At 45.4% G+C, this 21,313-nt stretch overlaps 1 protein-coding gene across 2 annotated transcripts in view; it reads left to right on the top strand.

Moving 5' to 3' along the window:
- SMAP1 (small ArfGAP 1) overlaps positions 1-21,313 on the top strand; it is a 568,890-nt gene that overhangs the window by 167,518 nt on the left and 380,059 nt on the right. For both annotated transcript variants that reach the window (XM_063916783.1, XM_063916784.1), the window contains exon 2: positions 14,178-14,311. In XM_063916783.1, coding sequence (XP_063772853.1) covers positions 14,178-14,311 — 134 coding nt within the window. The remainder of the gene's footprint in view (positions 1-14,177; positions 14,312-21,313) is intronic.

Consider the following 21,313-nt stretch of genomic DNA (forward strand, 5'->3'; position numbering starts at 1 on the left):
GTAAGTAAAGCTATGCAAGCATGGGAGAATCAATCCCACAATCTCAGTGTTATGAGGCAATAGTGCCAATCATGCTGCCCATATGGGATGCGGTCAAGATCCCGGCGGCCGGAATCCCGGCGGCCGAAATACTGACCGCCACAATCCCGACATATTCTCTCTCCGTGGATGTCCATGACACCCATAGAGGGAGAATAAATTAGTGTGCCGAGCGTAGCGAGGCACCGTGCCCGCAGCGTCGCGAGCGAAGCAAGCCCGCAAGGGGCTGCGTTCTGCTTGCCTCCCTTGTCGGGATTGTGTGGACGGGATTCTGGCGTCGGTATTTCGACCGCCGGGATCCCGTCCAGCGGGATTTAGTACTGATCCCGCCCATATATATTTTTTTCAGGCATCAGAGTAACAGAATTTGGTTGATACTCTTTCCTTTAATGCAATAAACACACACAACTGCGCACAGTCTTCAAAATTGTCATTTACATGAACATTTCAGTTTACTGTAGGGCATAGGGTCTCAAACTCAGGCTCCCAAACAGTGAACAGTTTACATGTTACCCAGCAGGTGCACAGGTGTACTCATTACTCACGGACACATTTTAAAATGGCCACAGGTGGAGATAATTATTTTACTTGCGATTCTGTGGGGAGACCTGGAAAACATGCACTGTGTGGTGTCCTGGGGACCGAGTTTGAGAACATTTGAGTAGAAAATGTTAGCATGTTGAATTGACTTCTATGTTTGCCCCTTCTTTCTCCTTATGGACATCCCTCTTGGCTAACATTGGGCCTAATTCAGACCTGATCGTAGCAGCAAATTTGTTAGCAGATGGGCAAAACCATGTGCAGGGAGGCAGATATAACATGTGCAGAGAGAGTTAGATTTGGGTGGGATGTGTTCAAACTGAAATCTAAATTGCAGTGTAAAAATAAAGCAGCCAGTATTTACCCCGCACAGAAACAAAATAACCCACCCAAATCTAACTCTCTCTGCACAATATATCTTCCCCTACCCCCCTGCAGTGCACATGGTTTTGTCCATCTGCTAACAAATTTGCTGCTACGATCAACTCTGAATTACCCCCATTGTCTCTGCATACATTCTTTGCATGTCATCTCTGCTGCCGGCTAACACTGTTAATCTTGCGTATAGCAGCAAGACATGTAACCCCTCCAGTGGTATGCCCACTGTGTTGTGCAGACTGGCAACCCCGGAAATTTTCCGGGTATGCCACTGCTCCCCTCCCTCCTCCTTATACTCCGCTTGGCCGGCCCGGTGGATGACGTGATTGCGTCGTGATGTCATGACACGATCGCATCATTCCGCAAAACTCCGCCAGTCGAGCGGAGTTCAATTGGGGGATGGGGGGGTGACACACAGTATGTCAGTATGCATGCAAATGCTGCCCGGGAGGTGGCCATCGGTGGGTTATCCTCAATGGTCTAAATCCATCTGGAATGGATCCATCAATGGTTCTTATCCATCAATGGCCATCCCTCATTTACAGAACACATGTGGGCGCCCTAGGGGGGCGTGACTTAGTGGGTGTCAGGGGGCGGAGCCGTGCCCTGACACTTTTTTAGAAAAAAAATCTATTCAGTGGCACTGAACAATCGATGGTGGGAAACAGTCTAGTTCTTCCCCATTGATGGTAAAAGTTTTCGACATTGGTCATAGACCATCGATGATTTTGAGTCATCGATGGTCAATGGCCACCCCTAGCTACCCCTAGGCAACGAGCATTTCCCGTGGCAACGAGCATGCATCCCAGAACATAAAACAGCGCGTAAAAGAGCATGAAACTCCTGGTAATGCGCATGAAACCCCTGGCAACGTGCAGGTAAATAAAATTAAAAACCTGCCCTGGGAGGTTTGACCAAATTCGAAAAACCCGCCACTGAAGGGGTTAATCTTAGACTGGACAGTTTAGTCACACTTACTGCCCATGCAGGAGTGCCCGCTCTTCTCCTTGGACATAGATCTGCAGATGCGATGTAAAATGCATGTTAACAGCTAATTTAGACTGCCACCTTTGCACTAAAGAGCGGCATGCAGACTGTTGGTTTGGCATGACAAAACTGTTGATGCAGAACTTACCATGCATTGCAATGGGCCCTGGGGAGTAAGGGCCCCCCACTGATTGGATCATCATCACTGATGATCCCTAGCACCATGAGACTGGAGGTTGTTGCTACTCACCTGGGATTTCCTTGAACAGTCCAGACAGTCAGCAGTCCCAGGTGGGCTGGACTGCTGTGCATGTGTTGCCTGCTAGGGACTTGTGGAGATGATCTTGCATGTGCCACGGGGTGGAGGCCTCTATGTTTAGTGTCCTGCCTCTGTCCGGACTGAAGGTCACCCTCTGATTGTCACCCTTGGCCTCTCCCTCTTTTTTCCGTTTCCCATTACCCTCCGCCAGCAGAACCATCTGTGAAGCCTCTGAGCAGCACTGCTGACATCAGATACGGGTGAGTTTAAAGGGGGCGAGGATTATTATTCATCACTGGCATACTGTCTGTATTGTTTGCCTTTCACATGGCGCACCACCATATATTTCGAACTCTGCATGGTGCCTAGAAGGGAGAGGGCCCAAAACACATTTTTTGTACATGGGCCCACCATGCAAGTTCCACCAATGAGCAGTGGTCAGAGCGGGGACTGAACACTGGGCAGAGGGGGTGAGTCAGGACAGAGTGAGAGCATGGTAGGGTGAAGGGGGCATAGAGGAGGTGGGACAGGACAGATGTGGGGGTCTTTATGTATGTTTATGTACGTTTTGCTAATTCAATGTCCGCGTTGGGCTTAAACTAAGTCACTTGGTCTTGCTGACAATAAGTTGTTGCATTAATACCTCTGTATTCCAACATATTATTCTGTGAAAATATTTCTATGGTTATTTTGTGCACTTGTACAATTCACGATAAAGCAGGGATTAATGTAATTACATCTTATTTTCCTTATGTTTCAAGTGAGTGTTTGCACATTCTTCTAGTGCCACATTACAGAAGTATTTTAATATATTACTACCTTGCATGTTGACTACCACATGGGCTTTTATTTCAAGTACAATAAAAAATTTCAAAGAAGCAACTACAAAGGTGTGTAAGATGGGAAATAAACAATGCAGAGGTTGTCAGCTGCACTCATCAATTCACACCCCTTGCAGCGTTTAATTTCTTTTCTTTTTTAAATTGCTCAAGCTTAGACGGACCATGTGCTAGGAAATCTATTTGCAATTTTGTGCTTCGCTGCTGGGTATTAAAGTATCACACATTGAAAACAATTTAGCACTAATGATAAGGAGTTTAAGGCATTCGGTTATGGCTTTTCACTAGAGAAGGAAAGGTCATGCAGCATTTAACATTTGTCCAAGCATCTTCCAAAAATTTATATATTGCCTTTACCTAAAGGCTGTATTTCTTACGTTTTTAAATGTAATTTTATGTGTGATTTGATGCAAAATCCTCATTGCATACTTTGTAAGACAAACAAAAATCTGTAGCACTGGACAGTCTTGAGTTCTAAATTATACGAAATGCAATCCCATATGCAAACAGAGAATAACAGAAAATGGGCAGGATTCAAATGTTGTACTCATCGGCAGCCACTTGATGGCGCCGAACAGAGCTATTCAATTGTAGCTCCGTTCAGGAGCAGATAGCTGCCGGCATGTGCATTTCCACTCACACCCCCAGCCGGTGGCGAGCTGGAATGCGTGAGAAGTGACCCATTTCGGCTCCCATGTGGCACTTTTTCGCGATTGCGTCCAGCACTTTGGTCGTGTTTAGCTGCTTTACGTGGCTAAACCTGACCTATATGGATGTGATCAGTGCGATAAAGACATGCACTTGAATATCGCCTCGCAATTTCCCGTCACTTTAGACGGGACATCGGGCATGATAATCAATTGAATTCCCTCCTATATGTTGACCAGGGAGGTGAATGCATAAGTCAAAGGGTCACTCTAGCTCATGAATGCTTACAAAGCTATTATATTTCAGAGTGAACATGGGACTGGAGCGGTTAGTCCATGCAAAGGTAGTAGAAATAGGTTGTGGTAATATAGCATGTAATGAAGAAAAGAAGTTTGAAGATGGTTGGGGGGAGTGTTTGGCAAGGTTGCATAGACAGTACATAAGTGTTCAGCATCATGGTCTTGGGGATCATAGGAGTCTATATAGATCAAAGACAGATAAAAAGTTGAAAAAAAGTGTTGGTTTTTTTAGGATTCTCTCCAAGATGTTTGCAGGGTTATAGTTGGTGACTGCTTTGAAGTTGAGATAATTTAAATTCTGGAGATAAACCGAAACCACTGTACAGATTTGTATGGTGATAGAGCAACAAGACCTGAAGATTAGTCTTTCTACCACAATTGGACCAATTCTACAGGCTAAAAATGGTTAAACATACAGATGTGTACACTTGCATTTAGCTTCTCCATCAAATAAGAATTTCCCTACTAGTCACACCACATGACGTGACTCTGTAGCGCCAAGCATCTTTTCGATCAACATTTTCCATTAAAATGCATTTCTCTAACGTCCTAGTGGATGCTGGGGACTCCGAAAGGACCATGAGGAATAGCGGCTCCGCAGGAGACTGGGCACAAAAGTAAAAAGCTTTAGGACTACCTAGTGTGCACTGGCTCCTCCCCCTATGACCCTCCTCCAAGCCTCAGTTAAGATTTTGTGCCCGAACGAGAAGGGTGCAATCTAGGTGGCTCTCCTGAGCTGCTTAGAGTAAAAGTTTAAATAGGTTTTTTTTATTTTCAGTGAGACCTGCTGGCAACAGGCTCACTGCATCGAGGGACTAAGGGGAGAAGAAGCGAACTCACCTGCGTGCAGAGTGGATTGGGCTTCTTAGGCTACTGGACATTAGCTCCAGAGGGACGATCACAGGCCCAGCCATGGATGGGTCCCGGAGCCGCGCCGCCGTCCCCCTTACAGAGCCAGAAGACTGAAGAGGTCCGGAAAATCGGCGGCAGAAGACGTCCTGTCTTCACTAAGGTAGCGCACAGCACCGCAGCTGTGCGCCATTGCTGTCAGCACACTTCACACTCCGGTCACTGAGGGTGCAGGGCGCTGGGGGGGAGCGCCCTGAGACGCAATAAAAACACCTTTTTGGCAAAAAAAATACATCACATATAGCTCCTGGGCTATATGGATGTATTTAACCCCTGCCTATTTTTACATAAAAAAGCGGGAGAAAGGCCGCCGAAAAAGGGGCGGAGCCTATCTCCTCAGCACACTGGCGCCATTTTTTCCTCACAGCTCCGTTGGAGGAAGGCTCCCTGACTCTCCCCTGCAATCCTGCACTACAGAAACAGGGTAAAACAAGAGAGGGGGGGCACTAAATTGGCATATAAATATATACAGCAGCTATATTAGGGAAAAACACTTATATAAGGTTATCCCTGTATATATATATATATATATATATAGCGCTCTGGTGTGTGCTGGCAAACTCTCCCTCTGTCTCCCCAAAGGGCTAGTGGGGTCCTGTCCTCTATCAGAGCATTCCCTGTGTGTGTGCTGTGTGTCGGTACGTTGTGTCGACATGTATGAGGAGGAAAATGGTGTGGAGGCGGAGCAATTGCCTGTGTTAGTGATGTCACCCCCTAGGGAGTCGACACCTGACTGGATGGTCTTATGGAAAGAATTACGTGATAGTGTCAACACTTTACAAAAGACTGTTGACGATATAAGACAGCCGGCAAATCAGTTAATACCTGTACAGGCGTCTCAAACACCGTCAGGGGCTCTAAAGCGCCCGTTACCTCAGGTCGATACAGACACAGACACGGACACTGACTCCAGTGTCGACGGTGAGGAAACAAACGTATTTTCCAGTAGGGCCACACGTTACATGATCACGGCAATGAAGGAGGTTTTGAACATTTCTGATACTACAAGTACCACAAAAAAGGGTATTATGTGGGGTGTGAAAAAACTACCCGTAGTTTTTCCCGAATCAGATGAATTAAATGAGGTGTGTGATGAAGCGTGGGTTTCCCCCGATAAAAAACTGCTAATTTCTAAAAAGTTATTGGCATTATACCCTTTCCCGCCAGAGGTTAGGGCGCGTTGGGAAACACCCCCTAGCGTAGATAAGGCGCTCACACGCTTATCAAAACAAGTGGCGTTACCGTCCCCTGATACGGCCGCCCTCAAGGAACCAGCTGATAGAAAGCTGGAAAATATCCTTAAAAGTATATACACACACACTGGTATTATACTGCGACCAGCAATCGCCTCAGCCTGGATGTGCAGTGCTGGGGTGGCTTGGTCGGATTCCCTGACTGAAAATATTGATACCCTGGACAGGGACAATATATTATTGACTATAGAGCATTTAAAGGATGCATTTCTATATATGCGAGATGCACAGAGGGATATTTGCACTCTGGCATCAAGAGTAAGTGCGATGTCCATTTCTGCCAGAAGAGGATTATGGACGCGACAGTGGTCAGGGGATGCGGATTCCAAACGGCATATGGAAGTATTGCCGTATAAAGGGGAGGAGTTATTTGGGGTCGGTCTATCGGACCTGGTGGCAACGGCTGGAAAATCCACCTTTTTACCCCAAGTCACCTCGTAGCAGAAAAAGATACCGTCTTTTCAGGCTCAGTCCTTTCGTCCCCTTAAGGGCAAGCGGGCAAAAGGCCACTCATATCTGCCCCGGGGCAGAGGAAGGGGAAAAAGACTGCAGCAGACAGCCTCTTCCCACGAACAGAAGCCCTACCCCGCTTCTGCCAAGTCCTCAGCATGACGCTGGGGCCTTACAAGCGGACTCAGGCACGGTGGGGGCCCGTCTCAAGAATTTCAGCGCGCAGTGGGCTCACTCGCAAGTGGACCCCTGGATCCTGCAGGTAGTGTCTCAGGGGTACAAATTGGAATTCGAGACGTCTCCCCCTCGCCGGTTCCTGAAGTCTGCTTTACCAACGTCTCCCCCCGACAGGGAGGCGGTATTGGAAGCCATTCACAAGCTGTATTCCCAGCAGGTGATAATCAAGGTACCCCTCCTACAACAGGGAAAGGGGTATTATTCCACGCTGTTTGTGGTACCGAAGCCGGACGGCTCGGTGAGACCCATTTTAAATCTGAAATCCTTGAACACTTACATAAAAAGGTTCAAGTTCAAGATGGAGTCACTCAGAGCAGTGATAGCGAACCTGGAAGAAGGGGACTATATGGTGTCTCTGGACATCAAGGATGCTTACCTCCATGTCCCAATTTGCCCTTCTCACCAAGGGTACTTCAGGTTTGTGGTACAGAACTGTCACTATCAGTTTCAGACGCTGCCGTTTGGATTGTCCACGGCACCCCGGGTCCTTACCAAGGTAATGGCCGAAATGATGATTCTTCTTCGAAGAAAAGGCGTCTTAATTATCCCTTACTTGGACGATCTCCTGATAAGGGCAAGGTCCAGAGAACAGTTAGAGGTCGGAGTAGCACTATCTCAAGTAGTACTACGACAGCACGGATGGATTCTAAATATTCCAAAATCGCAGCTGATTCCGACGACACGTCTGCTGTTCCTAGGGATGATTCTGGACACAGTACAGAAAAAGGTGTTTCTCCCGGAGGAGAAGGCCAAGGAGTTATCCGACCTAGTCAGGAACCTCCTAAGACCAGGCCAAGTGTCAGTACATCAATGCACAAGGGTCCTGGGAAAGATGGTGGCTTCTTACGAAGCGATTTCATTCGGCAGATTCCACGCAAGAACTTTTCAGTGGGATCTGCTGGACAAATGGTCCGGATCGCATCTTCAAATGCATCAGCGGATAACCCTGTCTCCAAGGACAAGGGTGTCTCTCCTGTGGTGGTTACAGAGTGCTCATCTCCTAGAGGGCCGCAGATTCGGCATTCAGGATTGGGTCCTGGTGACCACGGATGCCAGCTTGAGAGGCTGGGGAGCAGTCACACAGGGAAGAAATTTCCAGGGCTTGTGGTCAAGCATGGAAACGTCACTTCACATAAATATCCTGGAACTAAGGGCCATTTATAATGCCCTAAGTCAGGCAAGACCTCTGCTTCAGGATCAGCCGGTGTTGATCCAGTCGGACAACATCACGGCAGTCGCCCACGTAAACAGACAGGGCGGCACAAGAAGCAGGAGGGCAATGATGGAAGTGGCAAGGAGTCTTCGCTGGGCGGAGAATCATGTGATAGCACTGTCAGCAGTGTTCATTCCGGGAGTGGACAACTGGGAAGCAGACTTCCTCAGCAGACACGATCTTCACCCGGGGGAGTGGAGACTTCACCCAGAAGTCTTCCACATGATTGTGAACCGTTGGGAAAAACCAAAGGTGGACATGATGGCGTCCCGCCTCAACAAAAAACTGGACAGATATCGCGCCAGGTCAAGGGACCCTCAGGCAATAGCTGTGGACGCTCTGGTAACACCGTGGGTGTACCAGTCAGTGTATGTGTTCCCTCCTCTTCCTCTCATACCAAAAGTACTGAGAATCATAAGAAGGAGAGGAGTAACGACTATACTCGTGGCTCCGGATTGGCCAAGAAGGACTTGGTACCCGGAAATTCAAGAGATGCTCACGGAAGACCCGTGGCCTCTACCTCTAAGAAAGGACCTGCTCCAGCAGGGACCATGTCTGTTCCAAGACTTACCGCGGCTGCGTTTGACGGCATGGCGGTTGAACGCCGGATCCTGAAGGAAAAAGGCATTCCGGATGAAGTCATCCCTACCCTGATCAAAGCCAGGAAGGATGTAACCGTACAACATATTATCACCGTATTTGGCGTAAATATGTTTCGTGGTGCGAGGCCAGGAAGGCCCCTACAGAGGAATTTCAACTGGGTCGTTTCCTGCATTTCCTGCAAACAGGACTGTCTATGGGCCTCAAATTGGGGTCCATTAAGGTTCAAATTTCGGCCCTGTCAATATTCTTCCAAAAAGAACTGGCTTCTGTTCCTGAAGTTCAGACGTTTGTCAAGGGAGTACTGCATATACAGCCTCCTTTTGTGCCTCCAGTGGCACCTTGGGATCTCAATGTAGTTTTGGGATTCCTAAAATCACATTGGTTTGAACCACTCACCACTGTGGACTTAAAATATCTCACATGGAAAGTGGTAATGCTGTTAGCCCTGGCTTCAGCCAGGCGTGTCTCAGAATTGGCGGCTTTATCCTATAAAAGCCCTTACCTAATTTTTCATACGGACAGGGCAGAATTGAGGACTCCTCCTCAATTTCTCCCTAAGGTGGTTTCAGCTTTTCACTTAAATCAGCCTATTGTGGTGCCTGCGGCTACTAGGGACTTGGAGGATTCCAAGTTGCTAGATGTAGTCAGGGCCCTGAAAATATATGTTTCCAGGACGGCTGGAGTCAGAAAATCTGATTCGCTGTTTATCCTGTATGCACCCAACAAGCTGGGTGCTCCTGCTTCTAAACAGACGATTGCTCGTTGGATTTGTAGTACAATTCAGCTTGCACATTCTGTGGCAGGCCTGCCACAGCCAAAATCTGTAAAAGTCCATTCCACACGGAAAGTGGGCTCATCTTGGGCGGCTGCCCGAGGGGTCTCGGCTTTACAACTTTGCCGAGCAGCTACTTGGTCAGGGGCAAACACGTTTGCTAAATTCTACAAATTTGATACCCTGGCTGAGGAGGACCTGGAGTTCTCTCATTCGGTGCTGCAGAGTCATCCGCACTCTCCCGCCCGTTTGGGAGCTTTGGTATAATCCCCATGGTCCTTTCGGAGTCCCCAGCATCCACTAGGACGTTAGAGAAAATAAGAATTTACTTACCGATAATTCTATTTCTCATAGTCCGTAGTGGATGCTGGGCGCCCATCCCAAGTGCGGATTGTCTGCATTACTTGTACATAGTTATTGTTACAAAAATCGGGTTATTGTTGTTAGCCATCTTTTCTGAGGCTCCTTCTGTTATCATGCTGTTAACTGGGTTCAGATCACAAGTTGTACGGTGTGATTGGTGTGGCTGGTATGAGTCTTACCCGGGATTCAAAATCCTTCCTTATTGTGTACGCTCGTCCGGGCACAGTATCCTAACTGAGGCTTGGAGGAGGGTCATAGGGGGAGGAGCCAGTGCACACCAGGTAGTCCTAAAGCTTTTTACTTTTGTGCCCAGTCTCCTGCGGAGCCGCTATTCCCCATGGTCCTTTCGGAGTCCCCAGCATCCACTACGGACTATGAGAAATAGAATTATCGGTAAGTAAATTCTTATTTTTATTCGCAAAACAATGGAAGCAGGATGCACATGCAGCTTTTGATGCATAAAATATTATAGATATTCTGTGTGCGACCATGGCTGTATCTGTATACAACTGCAATTGCACACAGAGTAAAGGAATGCTATATATCATCTTAAGCTGCACAGTCAGTCTACTTGTGCTTCTTATTTGCATAGTGAAAATAAATTCAGCATTAATTCGTTGCTTTAGTATTCTACATCAAAGAAACTGCCTCCCTCCATTATAAACTGTACTATCGTATTACTGTAGCAACAAAACAAGTTTTAAGTGTACATTTATGCAGTTGTTCATTAAAAGGTTAATGAAGTCCATATGGAGGAAACAACTTGCTGATTACACATAAAACGGTTTCTGTGACCATACCATTTTGCTTCTCACAAGGATCGGTCACTGTATTAGAGACAGAATACTGTACTCTGCAAGGCTAAAACTGCTTTTGCAGTTGACCCAATTCTAAGATCTAAAATTGCAGACTTTGAAAACTGCAAACAGCTGCTTATATTTGCAGGTTTTGTGTTTAATATAATACTTCAACAAGCAATCAGAATTACATTGATTAGGTACTTTATGCATGTGTCTGATACGTGGTAATTCATTTATTTACAGTATCCATCAAATAATGAGTAACATTACATTTTGTAATTCACATGCAAGTTTGAATGCAGAATTCCTAGTTCAGTGTAATGGGGCATAGAGCCATAATATCTCTTAATTATCATCTAACATAATGAAAATCTATCACAAGTCTATGTGTAGTACCAAAGAAAAGCAGTAGGGTGTGGATCAAATATAGATTCCAAGGAGGACAACATTGTAGCAAAGTATTTGTTCACGTTGTATATTATTGCATACAAGCACATATCTGAGAAGCTGAGCCTGCTGACGGCACAGTGCCCTTTTTTGACCTTCAGGACACCTAAAGATGACCTGGGTTTACATGACAGGAATTCATGTACATGTCAGACACCTCTGTAACTACCCAGTACTGCCATGCACCTGGTATTGGTCTCCCCCCCCCCCCCCCCCCCCCACAACCATATGTATGCCAGCCATTTGTCGGTGAGGTCAGGCAGTCAGTTGCACTCTGGTTTTGTTGTTGTTATATTGAGAGTAGCTTCTCCACTTCATTCTCAAACCAGGTTAGATTGTACTTGTGCACCAGTGATGTACAGTGACTATAAATGGTATTTACCCCTTGTACGCTTCATCATAGTTTGTTTGTGAAAGCATGCAACCACGATGAATTTAATTGATATTTATTCTCATATTATCAACACAATTTTTGGTAAAGTGACAAAAACATTTAATTTAACCATTCATTAAAAATTATTTGGAGACAACTGAAAATACTGTACGTGCCTTAGTATTTCCTCCTGGCTGAATCCATACTAGCTTTCCTCTTAAGTAACCAGCAGTTTTGGCAAGTAAAGATGGCCACCATGCACCTGAATATTATCTTTCTAACCATCCATCTAGTTGGCCGGTTGGAATGAAAATCTATTAATGTGGGGGAGCAAATGGCAATCAACTGTTTGCTCCAAAACTGGAAAAAAGGATGAAAACATTTGTTTTTCCAGACTGGTTGAAACAAATGCTATTTGTTGGAATGATAGTCTTCGTTTATTTTCAAGTTCCTCCAAGTAGTTTTGTTCATAACCAATCGAAGACTTCTTAAAAATGAAGACAGCAGAGACTTTGTAGCACACCTTTGCCAGCAATTATAGCTCAGGGTCAGTTTTACACATCCAGACCTGAACTTGAGCCCATTCTTGGCGAAATTTATACAACCCAGATTTATGAAGCATGCATGCTGCTGTTGCCCTATCTCTGTCATTGGACACATCTTAACTGCTCACAGTGTTACGATGTTACACAGATTTATGCTGGAGTTAAACAGATGACAGAGGCCAGGATGGTGATTAAAAAATAAAACATAACAGATGGCAGAGATGTAACACACAGGTGGACTCTGAGTTATTTTATGTGACTTGTCAAGAAAGTTGGGTACTTCAGTGGAAATCTAGTACTGTAAAATGGGTCCAGCAGTAAACCCGTTGTACAAGTCCATTTTATAAATGCACAGTTTCACAAGCACCCATGTTGTCGTCCAGAGTTGGGTTTGGCTGACCGCTGGTCGGGAGACTGCCAGCCACCATACAAAATCCCGGGATCACCATACTGGGATCCCAGATGTTGGGTGGGCGGCGGGGAGGGCTAGCGAACGAACGCACAAAGCCCCTTGCAGGTTCAGTGTCTCGCTGCACTCGCCACAGGTTCTAGTTACACTCAATGGGTGTCATGGACACTGCTGGGTAGATAACCGCATCTCGTCATCCAGATATAATGCAGCACTTTGCAGTAATGTAACAAAAAGACCCATTTGACAACAAACCAACACTATTTTACTGTTTAGCAGTCCTCACTTCCTCAGTGTACAGTGCTGTCTTATTTGCCCAGTACACTCTTCCACTTTGAGCAGGGTTGGAAAACAAAAAAACAAAACCCTTTTTTTGGTTTAAATGTTTTTCTTTGCGTACGCTTTTTTTTTTCTTTAGTTTTGTATTAGTGTTTTAATGAAATTTTTTTTTTAAACGTATTAGAAACATTGATCAACCATGTTTTAATGCTTTCTAACATTAATAAGGCTTTGATTTATTTTTACATTGTTCAATAAAACCTATTTTTTACAGCTTATTATTCCTGTTACAGCTGAATATGTTGATAGACTAAACATACACAGTACAAGCAGAGACAGATGAAACTGAAAATAAGAACAAGTTAATGTTAACATTAGTCCTACTAATTACTATTTTATAATTAAATATATCTGGATAGTAATACAAAATGGAAAATGCAAAAGCTCTTTTCACATGCGCACACACACAAGTTAAGCATTAGCACTGGGCATGTCACTGACACTAAACATTTTGAATAAAAACAAGTTTTCTGCTTTTTTTTTTTTAAGAAGTCACTGCACCGTGCCAGTAGTCACAGCATAATATAACAAATCAGAGTAGGTTTTTTTTTAAAAAAAATGGTTTATACCATGGTTATGGTTTAAACCAGCCAAAGCCAACCCTGCCTTTTTAGAAAGGTGAAATCCGTGCCATTGGAAGTGTTGATGGCTAGCTTTCATCTCTTGAACTTAAATAGCCTATCATTGAACTCTTATTAGGTAATGTTAAACAGAGGAGAGGAGGTTAGTGGTGCTGGTAATTCAAAACATTAAAAGGGTTATTTTGTTCTCAGATCTTTGTGTGGTTCTTGCATGCTGCCACAATAGTTTAATGTGATAGCTCAAAAGTCCTTAAAGTACTGGAGGTCCCAGCAATATCTTCAGCTAAATATTTATGATCGGGAAATGATCACGATAATTTAAGGCGTGAGTTTCAAAGACACCTTTATAGTGTTGTCCCATGTTTTTAAGAAGGGTTTTACGAATCAATAAATTGTATCATTTATATGCTACTCAACTATCCCATTGAAGGGTCATAAAACTTATTTTGTGGTTTCAGTCTACTTTAATATTTATTGGCATTCATGTTAATATGCAGCTGGATGTCATAGAAATATCTAGGACAGACTAAATGGATATCTTAATTAGATATCTTAATTGGTTTTAGCTTGTATATAGAGAAATGGTACTGTTTGGTTTCAGCTCTTTGTTACGCGTTACTCATTAAAATTACATTTTATTTGGAGAAAAGATTTTAAAAGTATCCATTATCAACATTTTGCCAATTCATAAAGTTTTAGTAGCAATAACAAACCATAAGTACATGTTATTACTGTCTCTATCTAGGAGTTCTTAAGTCAGCTCAGCTTCATGTACAATACTATGACTTGTTGGCAGTTGAATAGAGAGAGAACTGTGCCTTTTGTGCCTTTTTTTTTAATAGAGCATGATTCTGAAAATGTACTGAAATGTTGCATTATGTTTTCCCTTTAAAGGGCCAAGGTGGGCATCTTGGAATCTAGGTGTTTTTATTTGCATCAGATGTGCTGGGATTCATCGAAACCTTGGTGTTCATATATCAAGAGTAAAGTCTGTCAACCTGGATCAATGGACCCCAGAACAAATTCAGGTAAAGTTGCTGTGTTCTATGTAAATAAATCTTTAGTTCTATAATAATCAGTGACTGTCTTCCTATTAATCTACTAGATTGTTTTTGTGTTGTGGTGTTTTGCACCATTTTATAGGTATGTGCTAACTATAGATTGTGTGTGTGTTTTGTTCTAGGAAGTTTTCGGTTTTAAAGAAATATATATTTTTTACTTTATAGGAAATAAAGAACGGCATGCCCAGTGACTTCTACAATAGGCCTGTTGGGGCTGAAATGCCGGCAATCAGAATACCGATTGTGGCATCTGCTGTTTAGAATCCTGACAGTTGTCGGAAAGAAAGCTACCCCCCTTACCCCTTAACAACAACCCTCCTTTACTGCAGCCTATCCCTCCCCAGTGGGTAGCTAATATTAATTTCTCTTACGTCCTAGAGGATGCTGGGGTCCACATTAGTACCATGGGGTATAGACGGGTCCACTAGGAGCCACTGGCACTTTAAGAGTTTAATAGTGTGGGCTGGCTCCTCCCTCTATGCCACTCCTACCAGGCTCAGTTTAGAAAATGCTGTGTGGGCCTCCTTGAACCCCGGGGGCCCGTTTACACCCATTGTAAATACGCCACTGAGATAAGTAGACATATCCTGTTGAGCGAAGCAAACCAATAACCATTTAACGCGGGCATGGACAGCACAGTATATTGAAGTTGTTATATTGCAGTCTTCTGAAGCTTTCATGGCAACACAGCAGTGAGGAGAACTCTTAGTTTCCACTTAACTTTAAAAAACATTTTTTTTTTTTTCCTTCAGTGCTGTGAGACAGGAATAATAACAATGCTGCACTTGACTGGCTGGAAAACATTGTTCCTGAAATGCCCACCTGACAATCTCCTTAGTTGGCTTTAGCTTGTTTTTTTAGGTACTGTGGTCAAAAGATCTAAAAGCGTGAGTGTATGGTCAATATTGATGGTGTAATGGTTAACATTACTGCCTCACAGCAATGAGGTCGTGAGTTTAATTCCCACCATGGCTCTAACTGTGTGGAGTTTGTATATTCTCCCCATGCATGTGTGGGTTTCCTTCGGGTACTCCAGTTTCCTCCCACAATCCAAAGATATACTGGTAGGTTAATTGACACCAACAAAAATGATTCCTAGTGTGAATGTGTGTGCATGTATAGATGTGTCCACTTACATCTTTGCTTTTTTACCAATTTGGCACAACATGCAAAACACAGCTAAGCTGTTTTTCACGAGTAGCGAGTGGATGAATTTAAAAATTTTTGTTTGACATAATAGAATATGTATAAAGTAACATATTAAAGAAGCAAATTCAGAATAATCACAAAGCATGGCTAAATCTCTGAGACTATGGCATGTAAAACTGTGCCATACATGGCGGGATATAGCAAAGATGTATATGGACACATCTTGTACATGTGGTAGGGAAAATGGATTCTTAGCCCCACAATGTGGTGAGATGCAGTAGTGGGTCACACATTGTTTTGTTCTGAGTTCTATACTGGTAAATTTCTGTCTAGATTCCAGATTTCCAGTTGTGGGTTATGTGACTGTAGTTATAATATTTCTCCTTCACCCAATTGATACGTATTATATTAAATGATGTTTCATGCCCCCTGTAGAAGCCTTGACAATGTGACCAGCGCATCATTGCACTATAAGTGTACACAGTACTGCAGAGTTAAATTTTTTTAGTAAGTAGTTAAAGTAAGAGGAAAGCAAATGGTGGTATGTTCCTGCTTTAATACATTACCTTCAGTTCCTAATGCTTTTCATTGTTTTCACACTGCCAGAGGTCCAAGCTTCGCCATTACTCTGTGTGGATTGGGACCCTCTGTAACTCCATAAATCTTAACAAACACTTTGCCTGTAGCTTATCTTGCTTTCAGCCAGCTATTTCCCAAAAGTTTTATGTTTGTGCCTTGCCCTCATGGAACGTGAGTCACATACTTATGTTACGTGCCATTAGCAGAACAAGTCTAATCTCCTGGCACAGCAGCTGTGAAATGAAATAATAATGCCTGGGAGGAGAGTATAGCATCTTGTACTCTGAAAGCCCCTTGAATGGGGTCCTCTGTTTACCCTAGAGGAAGAGTTCTGAAGTATATTTAAACATTTAACTAGATAGAAACCTCCATGTTCTGGGCAAATAATTACTCTTCTTTTTTTTTTTTCCTTATTATATTGAAGTGTATAAATTGGATGAAACATAATATTGCCATTGACAATAAAATCAATAAGTAATATTAATACCTTTGCCTGAAACAGTTCAGTTTTTTTTGATTGCCTATGTGTAAGGATTGCCCCTTTTAAAATGGTGAAAATGGTTTAAGTGCCTTCCTCATTTATTAAGCTTTTTTTCTCTTACGTCCTAGAGGATGCTGGGGACTCCGTAAGGACCATGGGGGTATAGACGGGCTCCGCAGGAGACATGGGCACTCTAAAGACTTTAGAATGGGTGTGCACTGGCTCCTCCCTCTATGCCCCTCCTCCAGACCTCAGTTAGATCCTGTGCCCAGAGGAGACTGGGTGCACTGCAGGGGAGCTCTCCTGAGTTTCTCTGAAAAAGACTTTTTGTTAGGTTTTTTATTTTCAGGGAGCACTGCTGGCAACAGGCTCCCTGCATCGTGGGTCTGAGGGGAGAGAAGCAGCCCCACTTGAATGATAGGCCCTGCTTCTTAGGCTACTGGACACCATTAGCTCCAGAGGGTCGGAACGCAGGTCTCACCCTACCGTTCGTCCCGGAGCCGCGCCGCCGTCCTCCTCACAGAGCCGGAAGATAGAAGCCGAGTGAGTATTAAGAAGAAAAGAAGACTTCACAGGTGGCAGAAGACTTCAGATCTTAAGTGAGATAACGCTGCGCGCATTGCTCCCACACAGACACACACAGCGGGCACTGTAAGGGTGCACTGCGCAGGGGGGGTGCCCTGGGCAGCAATAAAAACCTCTAGGGACACTGACAATATAAAGTAGATACTGCGGAGGCAGTATATTAATAAATCCCCGCCAGTATAAATAATTTGAGCGGGACCGAAGCCCGCCGGTGAGGGGGCGGTGCTTGGTCCTCCAGCACTAACCAGCACCATTTTCTCCACAGCACACTGCAGAGAAGCTGGCTCCCCGGACTCTCCCCTGCTGAACAAGGTTACAGAGGGCAAAAAAGAGGGGGGGGGGGGCACATTTCATTGGCGCAGTCAGTGTAGTTATATATTTATATAAAAGCGCTGTACTAACTGGGATTTCTCTTACGTCCTAGAGGATGCTGGGGACTCCGTAAGGACCATGGAGTATAGACGGGCTCCGCAGGAGATATGGGCACCTAAAAGAACTTTCTAGTATGGTGTGCACTGGCTCCTCCCTCTATGCCCCTCCTCCAGACCTCCGTTAGATCTTGTGCCCAGAGGAGATAGGGTGCATTACAGGGAGCTCTCCTGAGTTTTCTGTGATAATAATTTTGTTAGGTTTTTTATTTTCAGGGAGCTCTGCTGGCAACAGACTCCCTGCATCGTGGGACTGAGGGGAGAGAAGCAGACCCACTTTTTAAGAGTTTAAGGGCCCTGCTTCTTAGGCTACTGGACACCATTAGCTCCAGAGGGAGTCGGAACACAGGTCTCACGCCGCCATCCACAGGAGCCGCGCCGCCATCCTCCTCACAGATGCCGGAAAAAAGAAGCCGGGTGAGTATTAGAAAAGAAAGAAGACGTCAGGCGGTAGAAGACTTCAGATCTTCCTGAGGTAAGCGCGCAGCAGTAAGCTGCGCGCCATTGCTCCCACATAACACACACACACATGGCACTGATGGGTGCAGGGCGCAGGGGGGGCGCCCTGGACAGCAATAAACCTCGTTTTGGCACAAAGGATGTTATTAGGCTGCTGAGGCAGTAAATAAACGATTCCCTGCCATTATTTTCAGATACAGAACGGGACCGAAGCCCGCCGCTGGAGGGGGCGGAGCTTGATCCCTCAGCACTAACCAGCGCCATTTTCTCCTCAGAAGCTGCAGAGAACGCTGGCTCCCCGGACTCTCCCCTGCTGAAGAGCTCAGAGGTCTGAAAAAAAAAGAGGGGGGCACATAATTGGCACAGTGAGTGGGGGAAATCAATTTAAATATATATAAAAGCGCTGTCTGGGTTTTCCTGGGTCAGTTTGGCGCTGGTGTCTGCTGGCATACTCTCTCTCTGTCTCTCCAAAGGGCCTTCTTTAGGGAATTGTCCCCTTATAGTTATATCCCAGTGTGTGTGGGGTGTCGGTACGTGTGTGTCGGCATGTCTGAAGCGGAAGGCTTATCCAAAGAGGAGGTGGAACAGATGAGTGGTGTGTCACAGTCGGCGGTGCCGACTCAGGATTGGATGAATATGTGGCATATGTTAAATGCAAGTGTAGTTTCACTACATAAAAGGCTGGACAAAGCAGAGTCCAGGGTGTCGACAGGTGTTCAATCTACGGATGGCACCGACTCACAGGACCTGTCGGGGTCTCAAAAACGTCCCTTCTCACAAATAGGGGACACAGATACCGACACGGATTCTGATTCCAGTGTCGACTATGATGAAGCAAGATTGCACCCCAGGGTGACAAAGTATTCAGTGCATGATTATTGCAATAAAAGGTGTTTTACATGTCACTGATGAGCCCTCGGTGCCCAACACGAGGAAAAACATGTTTAAGGGAAGGAAACAGGTTATGAATTTTCCTCCTTCCCATGAACTAAATGAGTTATGTGAAAAAGCTTGGGAAACTCCAGATAAGAAGCTGCAGATTCCCAAAAGGGTTCTTATGGCATACCCTTTCCCTACACAGGACAGGGTACGTTGGGAATCCTCTCTCACAGTGGACAAAGCCTTAACACGCCTTTCCAAGAGGCACTACCGTCCCCTGACACAGCGGCCCTCAAGGACCCTGCGGACCGCAGGCTGGAGACTACATTAAAGTCTATTTACACACATACTGGTACTTTGCTTAGACCGGCAATTGCGTCGGCATGGGTATGTAGTGCAGTAGCAGCGTGGACAGATACCCTGTCAGCTGATCTGGATACCCTTGATAGGGATACAATTATGTTAATATTAGCTCATATTAAGGACGCAGTCTTATATATGAGGTACGCTCAAAGAGACATTGGATTACTGGGTTCGAGAGCCAATGCTATGGCTATATCGGCAAGAAGAGCCTTATGGATCCGCCAATGGACGGGTGATGCAGAATCAAAAAGGCATATGGAGGTTTTACCTTACAAAGGTGATGTATTGTTTGGGGACGGCCTCGCGGACCTGGTCTCGATAGCTACCACGGGTAAGTCTACCTTTTTACCTTTTGTTCCCCAACAGCAAAAGAAACCTCCACAATATCAGATGCAGTCCTTTCCGGTCGCATAGATCCAGAAGAGGTCGGGGCTAGTCTTTCCTCGCCAGAGGTAAGGGTAGAGGCAAGAGGACACCTGCTGCGGCTAGTTCCCAAGAGCAGAAGTCCTCCCCAGCTTCCGCTAAGTCCACCGCATGACGCTGGGGCTCCCCTGCGGGAGTCAGCACAGGTGAGGGCACGCCTTCGACTATTCAGCCAAGTCTGGGTTCAGTCAGACGTGGATCCTTGGGTGATAGAAATAGTCTCCCAGGGTTACAAGCTGAAATTCGAAGAGGTGCCCCACGTCGATTTTTCAAGTCGGCCTTACCAGCTTCTACCCCAGAACGGGAAGTAGTGCTGGCTGTAATTCAAACGCTGTGTCAACAGCGAGTGATTATCAGGGTTCCCCTGAGCCAACAAGGAAAAGGGTATTATTCAACCCTATTTGTGGTCCCGAAGCCGGATGGTTCGGTCAGGCCCATTTTAAATCTAAAATCCCTAGACCTGTACTTGAAAAGATTCAAATTCAAGATGGAATTGCTCCGAGCGGTGATAGCCTGCCTGGAAGGGGGGGGGGGGGGGATTTTCTGGTGTCACTGCACATAAAGGATGCTTACCTTCATGTCCCCATATATCCCTCTCATCAGGAGTACCTGAGATTCGCGGTACAGGATGGTCATTATCAGTTTCAGAAAATGATTGTGATCCTGCGCAAGCAAGGAGTCACGATTATCCCATACTTGGACGATCTCCTGATAAAAGCGAGGTCAAGACAACTACTGGAGAACGTGTCACTCTCTCAAGAGAGTGCTTCAGCAACAGAGTTGGATTCTCAATCTGCCAAAGTCACAGTTGGTTCCGACAACTCGACTGACGTTCCTAGGCATGATACTGGACATGGAACAAAAGAAAGTTTTCCTCACGTGGGAAAAAGTCCAGGACCTCCAGAACATGGTCCGAGACCTGCTAAAGCCAAAAAAAAGTGTCAGTTCATCAATGCACTCGGGTTCTGGGGAAAATGGTGGCAACTTACGAGGCCATTCCCTTCGGCAGGTTCCATGCAAGGACGTTTCAATGGGATCTTCTGGACAAATAGTCCGGGTCCCATCTACAATTATATAAAAAAAAAATAACACTGTCCGCCAGGGTGTCTCTTCTATGGTGGCTGCAAAGTGCTCACCTTCTAGAGGGTCGCAGGTTTGGCCTTCAGGACTGGATCCTGGTAACCACGGACGCGAGCCTCCGAGGATGGGGAGCAGTAACCCAAGGAAGACAGTTTCAGGGATTGTGGTCAGACCAGGAGTCCTGTCTACACATCAACGTGTTGGAACTAAGGGCCATATACAACGGCCTTCGACAAGCGGAGGGTCTTCTTCGCAACCTACCGGTTCTGATCAAATCGGACAATGTCACAGCAGTGGCTCATGTGAACCGCCAAGGTGGGACAAAAAGCACAGTCGCAATGGCGGAAGCCACCAGGGTTCTTCGCTGGGCGAAAAATCACGTAAGCGCTCTGTCAGCAGTCTTCATTTCGGAGCAGACTTCCTCAGCAGACACGATCTCCATCCAGGAGTGAAGACTACATCAAGAAGTCTTTGCAGAGATAACTAGTATCGGGGGATCTCCTCAAATAGACATGATGGCGTCACGCCTCAACAAGAAGCTGT

Source organism: Pseudophryne corroboree, chromosome 4, assembly GCF_028390025.1.
Source record: "Pseudophryne corroboree isolate aPseCor3 chromosome 4, aPseCor3.hap2, whole genome shotgun sequence".
Taxonomy (NCBI): domain Eukaryota; kingdom Metazoa; phylum Chordata; class Amphibia; order Anura; family Myobatrachidae; genus Pseudophryne; species Pseudophryne corroboree.